This window comes from Megalops cyprinoides, chromosome 10, assembly GCF_013368585.1.
Source record: "Megalops cyprinoides isolate fMegCyp1 chromosome 10, fMegCyp1.pri, whole genome shotgun sequence".
Lineage (NCBI taxonomy): Eukaryota > Metazoa > Chordata > Actinopteri > Elopiformes > Megalopidae > Megalops > Megalops cyprinoides.
Window position 1 is genome coordinate 19,708,029 of NC_050592.1, and position 11,360 is coordinate 19,719,388.

General features: G+C 39.8%; 1 protein-coding gene across 1 annotated transcript; it reads right to left on the minus strand.

The window, feature by feature from the left end:
* Positions 1 to 1,516: 1,516 nt before the first annotated feature.
* Positions 1,517 to 10,568, minus strand: scxb (scleraxis bHLH transcription factor b). The gene is made up of 2 exons (XM_036539815.1): positions 10,053 to 10,568; positions 1,517 to 1,555 (listed from the first exon to the last, which is right to left on the minus strand). The coding sequence occupies exons 1-2, from the start codon at positions 10,566 to 10,568 to the stop codon at positions 1,517 to 1,519; spliced, it is 555 nt and encodes a 184-aa protein (XP_036395708.1).
* Positions 10,569 to 11,360: the final 792 nt, after the last annotated feature.

The window sequence follows — 11,360 nt, forward strand, 5'->3', positions numbered from 1 at the left end:
AACAAGAAATTAAATCATTACAAAATATTTGTCATAAGACTGTTTTGTACCAAATTTTGTTAATGTTCCCTTTGGAACTACAGATAAAATGTATATTAATTAGTAAACATATCATATCAAAAATGACACACCAACAGCATGGAACATATGACAGCACAGATGAAAATTTACCTTGACCTGCATTTACTGTACATAGAAATGTTACAATAGATGTAGAGGGACATCTGACACAATCAGACAACTGGGTGAGTGTAGCTGAACTGCCTGTTCAGGCACATTGTGAAAATATTCAAAAAGTTAAAATCCACCAAAATTCAAAACACTAAACACTCTTAACGAGGACAGTACTGCTTCAGAACCAATCGTTTTGAGAATTCAATTTGAGTTTCAAATAACCTCTGTGCGCAGACATACAGGGACACAAGGCATAGCAAGTCTAAACCACTGTAGGCATGCAGGAACACTCTTAGAATTAATTCATTTTTAAAATTTCAAGCACTTATCATAAGCACACTACTTGAGAATTAAAAGACTAATACAAATTTGGCTGTTATTATTATTAATAATAATAACAATAGTGGTACAACTACTTCAACTACTACTCTTACTACTGCTGCTACCACTAATTTTCCTAATCCATTATTTTAACACTTCTTTGATTCATAGAGGTAGCAGTTTATTGCTTATTGTAAGACCTCAAAAATTAGGTACTGTGTTTTTTTTGTCCAGGAGTGCTCAATAATAAAGGAACGACCCCTGTATGCAAAAAGCAAATTCTGCCAGTACAGCCTGGCAATTTTGTGCTATGAAGAGCAGGCCAGGAGCTAAGCTCTGTTTCTGCGTAGGGTTAAAGTGGGCAGCAGAGCGGATGCTGTAATGTGACCTCTCCATGGATGGCTACGGAGAGCGCATGACCGACACGGTGCAGATGTGCAGCCATACGTTCTTCACATTGGGCTTGTGTCCTAGACCCTGTCCTCTGGTGCCCTGCTTCCTCTCCTCCAGAGGCATTAATGCTGTCAGACAAAAATAGCGGTGCAGACAAGCAGCTTTATGTTTCAGATTTTTTTTGATTGTTTTTTTTTTTCCCCCAGAGTGCATGTAGCACAAACACTGACACTTCATGGAGGAAAGTTCAGATGGAGGTCTGGTGTAAAATGGTGTCAGTTCATTTAATCACGTTCACATTGTAGTCGGAAGAAAATCTTAACGGCAAATACAATTTCATAACGAAGAGTCGATCAACAGAGAGTGGAACAGAGTTAGAGGTTCCTGTGTCAGACAAGACAACAAAGTCCAGACATCCATTATCCATGGACAATGCAGAATTGAAGTAAAGAAAACATTGCATTGACAATTTAAAAAAAAAGTATATAAATATATATTTATATATGTGCATATATACAACCAAATTCATGTCTTTTGAGTTTGTTTTCAAGCAGTTGAACATAATGAACTAAGTGTCTTCTGTACTGGAGTGGCATAGCTGTAATATCCTTGTGTCCCTCCTTCGACATTAGTTTCTTAGTGCTGTTTTTCTCTCATTGTCTTTGTTCTGAAAGAGAAGAAAAGAAGAATCATCAGATTACACCCTTTTTGTTACAGAATTATTCTGTCAAATTCTATATCAAAGATCAGCTGTGAATAGTTTTGCTACATTGTTTCATTACTTTCAAGCCCTCTCACCTCTGTTTTTGTCAGTGCACATGTTATGTAAGCATTTATGTACCTGTGTTATTATAGTGTATAAAAGTGTTAAAATGAAGCTAAGGGCATTATCTAAAGCATAGTAGTTTACTGTACAATTTACAGTTTAATTGGATACACTAAGCATATAACTTTTTCATGAGTACTCCAAGGCAGATTTATGAGTGCTTGGTATGTTCAATCAAATATATTCACTTCTTACATATTGTCATCAATCCTCGTAATGATACTGGTTTTTGCCAGTATTTTTTTTTGATCAACTGTAAAATATTATAACTGGATAATAATTATAACTTAATATGATGATGTTTAGCGTTTGGCCATTTATCAAAACAAAAAGACCCCTGGACTGTCAGAAAAATCCGGAGCTGGGAATGTGTTTCCTTGAAGTCCGGGTTGTCTGGCCAGGAAGTGATCCCTGGGAAATGGGTTGCCTCAGATTTTCCGCTCTCACCTTTCCCCACTTTGTGGCACACCTGGATTCCATTATTACTCCTTCACTCTGGTGAGAACCGGAGTAATTGGAAAGTCATTGTTTTCTCAGCCACAGGCGAGTGAGGTAGGCCGATGCTCACAGTCATAACATGCTCCCTGAGTCAAACGGAGTCTCATTTGGAACCAAAACCATCCTTTTTTTCCTCCATGTGCCACTTTTAAGTGGGAAATCATTGTAGATGAAAAGACACTTAACTACAACAAAACTGTAAGGTATTTTGCATTTGCTTCTTGTTTTGTGAACTTTTTTGGCCAAATTATTACTTTTAATTTAGTAGCTGGAATTAAACGGTTTAAGGGAGGGCTAACGAACCAATTCATTTTAAAACAAAAAGCTTGTAACCTGTTTCAAAAAAAATGGATTGTTCAATGACATGGCACATTAAAATGCAGGTCAGATCAGCAGGTTTTGTCTCTTCTATGTTAAATGTTATTCAAAGGCTTCAAATATTTAGCTTTGTCACAGTGGTACAGGTATGGATGACAGTTTGGTAAAATTTCATATCCGAGGCACTTGTCAGCTGCTCATGTAGCGTGAAGGGAGCTCAGTTCATCATTGATGTATATATTTCATCAAGGACCACATGTTGTCCAATGAAAAGTAGTAGTAATGATGTCATTCACACAGTTGCAAGTATTTATAGAGATGACATTAATTATCCTCCCTAAGTTGCCTGCAAATTTAAATGAAACTTCAGAAATAACTTCCAAGTTTCACCGCTGCTGAATGCTCCCCAGCTGTTTTCAGAAATGGATGGGAGTCACATTTACACTTCAATATAGGACCTACAGTAAAAAAAAAAATAAATGAAGATAATATCAGTCATAACATGCAGCTTATGTGTTTATTTTAAAAGGAAAAAGTCTTCCTCCTACAATTAATTGAATGGAGTATCTGTGGTAGCATATCAGCGTTTGCAGTTCAGCTGTGGATTAAATCCATTGCTCTAGCAGTGAAAGCCATTCTAAAACCATTTAAGATCTTGAGCCTTGTTTGTTACAATTTTCTCGTATTCTCGAGTGCCACTGTAATTACTTTGCTCCTTGCGTTTATTGTGTTCTTTTGTTAAGAATTGTGGTTTTGTCTTCGGGTTTTCTGACCCTGTTTTATAGCCAAGCCCGATGTTTATTATTTGATAATTAATTGCACATTCACAACCTCAGATCAAGTTATGTTATATGTTGGATTAGTCAAAACTGCTTCCATATGACAGTAGTACAAACATCTGTATGCTGACTGAAGCCAGTACAAGACAGTGGGAGCTTACTGACTTACTCTACAGACTTGACATCACTCCTCGCTCAATGAGTAATCAAAGGATTTGTTGTTGTCAGAGCTGAGTGAAATAGAACCTCATTTTTAGTACAAATATTATTTCAGAAAAAAAGCATTTCCCATAAGCATAACAATTCCAAGGATCATGTATGTATGGGAGTATGGCCAGAGTCAATTGTGGTTGTGCAACAATTTTATATTTTTATGCTAGTGGTGATTTTTGTGCCCATGGATACTCTGATTAAATGTATAGTACAATATGGTTGCTCTCCTTGCTTTTTTGTGACAAAGGCCTTTGATCTAATATCTAAACAAGGAGGATTATAGAAAGAGAGAGACTAAACCTTTTCAGCTATGCTTGCCCCACCCTCACTTTACTAGTATATGCAAATTACTCCATCACACTTGTCAATACAGGGGAGCTTCCAGAATGTCATTGTTAAATGGATGGAAACCCAAGTCTTTTATCACCCAAGTGATAAAAGACTGCACTGGAAATGAAGAGATTCTGTGTAAAGGGTAAAAAAGAAGAAGGCGGCAGTTAACACCACACTCGCTTCCTCTATAAACCCCATGATCTGAACAGTGAATTTAAGCAAGCGTTACTTTATCTGTTCTTTGTACATCAAACAAAGCAGGACCATATTAAAATCTGTCTCGTTGGACCATTTTTACATGACCAGCTGCTAGTTTTTGCTAGATAGCTAGCAAGTGGTTATTAGCTGTTTACTAAAGTGAGAGAGGCAAGATGGAAAGGGAGTAGACATCTGACTTTCTCCCAGTGATAACTGCACCTCAAGGTAAAGTAAGGAAATGCTGTTTGTATGAAAATGCTGTCTGCTGAGGCTGTCCACCCACAGGTCAGTGTAGAAAATGGAACACCCCTACAAGAGTGAGTTCTTTTCAGGAGTCCTGGCCTTTGAACTTGGTTTCCTCAGCTATAAATAATTTCACCCGCATCAGCCCCGTGCTTTTGCGCATCTTCTACCCAACCCTGTATGTTCAGTTCGAAACCAGGCCTTCTAATTGGCTGAATTGGCAGGCATTTGCATTTGACTCAGGCTGAACCCTACAACCTGGGTTTGAAACCAGCTGCATCAATGACTGGGATCCCACATCAGTGGAACAAATTGGCTTTGCACTGCCAAGCACAGGGGTGGGTAGGTTGGATGGGCTTTCCTCGTCTCACCTTCAATTCATCAGGTGCCTGTGAGCTGCCTGGATGACATCAGTGGGGTAGCACTCACTCCACTGTAATGACTTGTACTGTAAAAACATAGCTGTTGGATGTGTGTGAGTCTTGAATGCCTCTCACATTAATGCTCCTGCATGAGTGCAGAGCTTGTGGCAGTGAGATGAGCCTACCATACAATTGGCAATACCAAAACAGGGTTGAATAGGAAAACAAATAAAAAAATGCAAGGTGTGACTTCAGTGTTTGTTATTAATCACCATTTTAATGGGTCACGCTGCACTTGCAATCCATGTCAGCATACAGCAAAACCTCATGCTGTGTGGAGGCTGTAACCCTGAGCTGGAAAAATGTCGCCTATGAGCTTTGAGGCATTTAAAACCACTAATCTTTTTCAAAATAAGAAACACACACCACAATCAGTCCAACACAAATGCAAAGTATACGCCAGACGTGTCAGCCCAAAGGTGGAAATAGAGGCATGGAGTTTGACAGGAGGACATGCAGACAAGTTGGATTCATTGTGATGAAACACACGCTGTTCTGAAAAGCCCAGGGTCCCATATCTGTCTGTCATCTCCTCTACGGTGGGACTGGTGTTATTCTAATGTCTAACATCGGGACAAATAATTCTCTCTGAGGTTCTGGTTCTGGTTGGTGTTAGGTGTATGTGCTATGGAGGGCTTGTCACACAGAGCGATAACTGATCCGTATTCATTCAATTTTTTTTAATGAAGGTTTCATACAACATTTTCCCATCTGTCTCTCCTCAGTACATTTAAAAAAGGAGAAATATGTTTTGGAGAAGTTTTGTATTTGCCTCAATACAGAGTTGAACTAAAGGTAGCCTTATTGCACAGCTGCCAGCTAACACACATACATAACATCCGTGTTTGTTTTCATGCAGTTGCTGCACGCAAGAAGTCACCGGCAGTCATGCCCACATCGGTTACAAGCCAGCGTATCGTTACGATGGTATCAGGTCACTGTCTCAACATCATAAAAGAAATAAGCGGAAAATATATTTTGTCTTGGTAAATGATAAAGACAAGCTGTGGTCAAAATGGTGTGTTCCACTGAGTGGTTGAAGCGTGCTGTTGTGGTTAATAAACAGGAGAACTGCATGTCTAAATGTCAGGTGGAGCACTGCTACAGTGTTGAGGCCGTGAACCAGGCACCTGACCTGAACTGTGTCCGTGTTATGGGTTAAGTTAAAAATGCAAGCTGTTTACACTACTCTGCCAAGCAAATAAGTAAAATAAATGAGTAGTGAGCACTAATTATGAGTGAGTGCGGGCTGAAGTGAGTAGTTTTTATCCTTAAATCCAACATGAAAGAAAAGCTGAGGCTGTTTTAAGTATCAAAGGGGAAGGAAAGGTACAGAGTGTTATAACAGAATAAAATGAAGAGCTATATTCTCATCCTCATTTACTCTGCCTGTGTGGAGGAATGTCAGTATCACATCCAGCTAGGGAAATTCTGTCAATTCCTGCTCATTATAATTTCTCTCATGGGACTATTTGTCATTTGTCATGTATGTTTCCATATGAGCATAATTAGGACCTCATGCCAAATAAAATAATAAATTCATCTCACAGAAATGGAGCTGAGTGATAGTCCAGAATAAACAAAAAATGTAATTAAAGATGAAATGTTTACGGTATTTTTTTCAAATAAATTTAAATGATAAATCCTGTTGCCCAGGGGGGGATTTTATCATGAAATTGCACAAAGGAGGCTGTGACAGCTCCTTCCGTGGTCTCGCACTGTGGTCTGGGAAAGTTCCTTCCACACCCAAACAGAAGCACTTTTCCAAAAGAAATAAGAAGCCATCGGAGAACGTCCCTCTGACAGGTCGTAACCAACCTGTCTTCAAAAGCCGTGTCAGCTGTGGGTTAGCTATACCTGCTGAAGCAGGCCAGACATTTTCACCACAGATTGACCCTGGGTGATAGTATACTGGTCAACCCCTTACATGACGGTAACCAGATTGGCCTGGTGCCCAGGTGAGTCAAGCAGAGGTAGACTTGTTTTTCCTGTGTAAAATTCCAAGACCAGAAAGTCTTGTACAAATTGTACTCCTGACACAGTCTTGTTCATACATCACTACTAGTTCTCCTTTGTTTTTCTAGATTTCCTAGTAGGAAATAGACATATATTTAATCCATGTATGAATACAACCATCATCATTTGCCAGTGTTTTCTTGCTGTGGACTATTCAAAATGAATAACAAAAACAATGAATAACAAAAGCACAAGCATCACAATTTCCTCCTCTGTCTTACGCCAGCAAACACACAAATCTGTTGAGTGATCTCATGCATTTATATGGGTGAGTAGGATATAGGTGGGTGGGCTATACCAGAAAAGTTTACCACTAAAGATGTACCGTGTTCAGATGTATGTCGGCAGTAGGTGTACCTTCACCTGTTATTACTTGAGCCTCCAGACTGGAGCACATTAGAGCAGCACACACACAGGTAAGGTAGGTGATTGGAGATTGGATGAAGGAGTTGCTGCAGTTTGGGAGTGCATTTGAGATACAACTTTGGTCATTTGTTGGTGAGACGCTCTGATAAAAATGCTATACATTATAGTGAAGGCTGGGGAACTCAATCAGACGAGCAATTAGCTGAGTAATCTGTAGCTAATTCCATCGTACTCAATGTATTAAAAGTATTGGGTCGCTCAGTACATGCATTCCACAATGGTTGCATTTAGCATTCATATTATGCTGTGCATGATGTAAGATGCACTTTATCACATCATAACATGTGTTATGTAGGAATGAATGTCATATCCAACTCTGCCAACAGTGTCACACGACATTTAGACACCTGTCTAACCAACTATGTTATATGTGCCATGTGACAGGCTACAAGGTCTAGGAAACAAACTTATTTGGAAAATGAAAGCATAATTTGTATCAGTATTAGAACTGTGTAGAGCCCATCAGAGTAACTGATCTTATACATACTGTCAGCATTCCTTAGTTATGGGCACAGAAAATGTTTGTCTATTGCAATTTAAATTTATATACATGGTGATGGATTTGCGCCTGGTCAGTGCACATGTGCAAATGCTGCTCACCTTCCACAGAGGACAATATAGGGAATGCTACTCTAGCAGACAAAAAACACAAATACAATTAGATGCTGACTGCTATGTATCAGTCAGTTAATTAAGGAATGGAATGCTAAATGAATGGAAACTAGGTGGGAGCGATGAACAACTTAAATGGTATGGTTTGTTTCTCAAACTAGTCTGAGCTTAAATGTTGTGTTCATGTTCATATAATTAACTATCATATGTATTGCTATGCCACAAAATTAATGCTGAAATCTGTAAAACTGTGCAAGTTTGATCTACAACACTGCTGTGCCATTACATTAAAAATATATTTTTTGACAATTAAATGGAAAAAAAATATTTCTCTTGTTTTTTATGAAAAAAATGGGTAAGTAGTGCCAACCAATAAAACAATAACCAATAAAACAAACCATTATGTACAGTGGAATGTAACCACTATGAAGACTAAAGTTCTGCTAAACAATTCAGTTCAGCTTTACCCCACATGCATTAACCTATACTTCTTTTAAAATATACTAACTGAATGGGTGCCTTTTTCTTGCTTGCAATGAATTCCGATGAATATTTAAATAAAATAAATAAATAAATAAAATAGATGACCTTATATTTACATTGCTTTTTAGATATATGCCCTCAATAAAACTAAAGGTAAAGTAGATGATGAGCTGACAACACCAAGTACTTGACATCTTCAGAGTAACATTGAAATCTGCAAAGATGAGCTATTTAGGTCTGCTTATGCAGTAAGCAGCTAAGTGTTTGTGGCATAGAAGCACTGCGTTTGAATCTGGTTGACAGCATTATTAATTATAAGGCAAGGAAGAAGCTTAGATCAACACAGGATGTCCGCGTAGATCGTTCAGGAAGTCTCACAGGTAGCTCAGGGAATAAGGCAGATGTTCACAGAATGTTCAAGGCTAGATACATGGAACTTAGATCAATTCTGTTTCCAGATTTCTGCTTTTAAAACTCAACATTTGAAATATGTTCACTTGCGAGGATTTGGCTCTTGTGCTTTGGATCTTATGAGTATGGCTCTGTGGCTTCATCATTTTGAAACTAAGAACTAATTCAGAACCTATTCCAACTTGTTTGAAAATGACTTTTTGCTTCATATTCAGCACTCACTTTTTTGGGGGGGGGGGATAAAAAAAACTTGAATTGTTGAGTTTGAATGTTCAACCCAGAGTGATTTAAGTTCTGTGGATGAAATGCACATTGCAGTTGTGAGGCAATCAAGAAATATGATCTAGTTTAACATGATTTATCTCTAAATTTGTAAAATGCATGGTGTGTTTTACAGTTAGATGATTTTGGATTCCTTTTTTTCGTATCTTTTAGGTTTTTCTCTCTCACTGTTTTTTTTGTATTTCTGTGTTTTGTCAGCTTTCAAAGGTTTTTGTTTTGTGAATCTGTGATATATATATCACCAAGGTTTTCTTAAAACATTTATTTGGAGTTTAGAATTAATCTGTGGAAAAGAAGTCAATGCGAAAATCAAATCCAGGCATTTTGTTGGACGTACCATTCATTCAGATGCCAATTAGACATGAAAAGGCTTGAACTTGCACCTGGGTCTGAGGCATGAGAAAAGTGCTTACAAATGAGGGGAGACACGGGATAATACTGGTGAATTCTCTTGGGCTGTTTTTAATTTTATGCCTGATGAAATCATCCATACAAACTCACCCTCTAATGCTCCCCGTCTCCACATGGTGCTGCAGCGATAGAGAGTCATGCATCTCTGTTCACATGTGTGCTTGGACTTCCTAACCTCTGAAATCTGGGATGCACAGACTCAATATCGTATTGAGTGCTGCTGGTGGTGGGGTAGGTTAAGCTATAAATGTAGCTGTAGCTGACACACTAAATAAGTAAAACACCTGCAGCTGTCCTTCAGAACTTACAGATACAGCATTTCCTAATCATATAAATATGAGACTGGATTGAGAAATAGCTCCCAGATAACAGACAACTGAAAATAAGATGTGCTTTGGCTTCACCACAGCTCCTGTGCTACGGCGCTCTCTCTCCCCGTGTGACAGGCTACATTCTGTATTTTGAAGGTACTCTGTATTTTAGATGAACATTTTTATCTTCTCTTCAAACTTTTTTTCTTTTTATGCAGCTTTGACAAGATTTCCCACAAACACAATAATTAATTTCAGCGGCTATTTTGTCAAAAGTGAGAATGCATTCTTCATCCTAGCATAATAGCAATGAGACCAATATACTACATATGGAGCTGAACTTGCGTTCATCACGTCAAGCCCACATGAATGTGGCACTCACCATTTTCCTCTGGTTGCTAAGGCAGAAGGTGCAGATCTGCCGGGGCTGGGCGTTTTCGGAGTCGCGGCCAGGCGAGCTGTGGTGGTGGTAGTAAGAGTGAGAGGTGTGGCAGGGCTGGCCGTCCCCGCAGGCATCCCCAACCAGCAGCACGTTGCCCAGGTGGGAGATGTAGCTGGAGGCCAGCCTCAGCGTCTCGATCTTGGACAGCTTTCGGTCCGCCGGTTCCGTGGGGATGAGGGTGCGCAGTGCGGTGAAGGCCGTGTTGACGCTGTTGGTGCGGTCCCTCTCCCGGGCGTTGGCGGCGCTGCGCTGCCGGGGCTCGGACACTTGGGGTGCTGGCCCACCACTGGGCTTTCGCTTCCTGCTGACCTTGATCTGGAAGCCTGCTGCGTCCAGGTTGAAGGATTTCTCGTCAGAGCCCGAGCTCTCGCTGCCGTTCTCCTCATCCTCTGACATCATGCTGATGTCCGAGTAGAGGAACCTGCTGGGTGCTGGACGCACCATCGCAAACGACATCTCCCCCCCAGTGGGATATGCTGACCCGTTTTGTCCTTGGTCTTCAAGTTTTATTCTTATTTATATTATATGGCAACTTAGGAACACCTGGGCCTCTGTCATGCGTATACATCAAGTGCTTCCAGTCCTTTAAAAATCCCTTTTAACCGATCCTTTCACCTGAAGTCCAGTTTAGCCCTGATGATTCCCACTGAAAATGCTGCTGTTGACTTCTCTTCTAGTTAAAAATCCCCTTTGACAGCAATTATTGTTACTTTTTGAACAGACCCGTGCTCCAAGGATGTCTGTGCCTGAGGTTCCCTTTTCCACAGCTCTCCTACTACACAGATCCACGTGTGATTTCTGACCAAGTGTTTCAGTGTAGTTAGATTTTATATTCTGTGGGAGAGTCCAGACCCTTTTTCCACTCCTCTTTTGCTGCCTGCACCAATCCCAGCGCAAGCTGCCTTTAGGAGAGAGTGGATCTGTTCTGGTCACATCAGCACTCTGTCCATGCTGTGAGAGTACGTAGGGGAGTCTGAGCAGTGTCGGCAACTAGTCAGAGCAGTAGTTCACCAGACTGACCCCTGAAAGTCAGTTTTTGTTGACAGAAGTTGCTGAAGGTGGGGCCAGAAGTCCCCAGAGGGAAATTGAGATTATATTCCATATGTTTGAATAATGGCTGGAGGTGCTCTGATATGACAAATATTTAAAATGCATGTTTTTCTTCTGATTATTTGTTAAAGCAACTAAAAATAACAAAACGTCCTGCTTCTTAATGTCTACTGCTTCCGGATGTAGTAAAAATCTCTA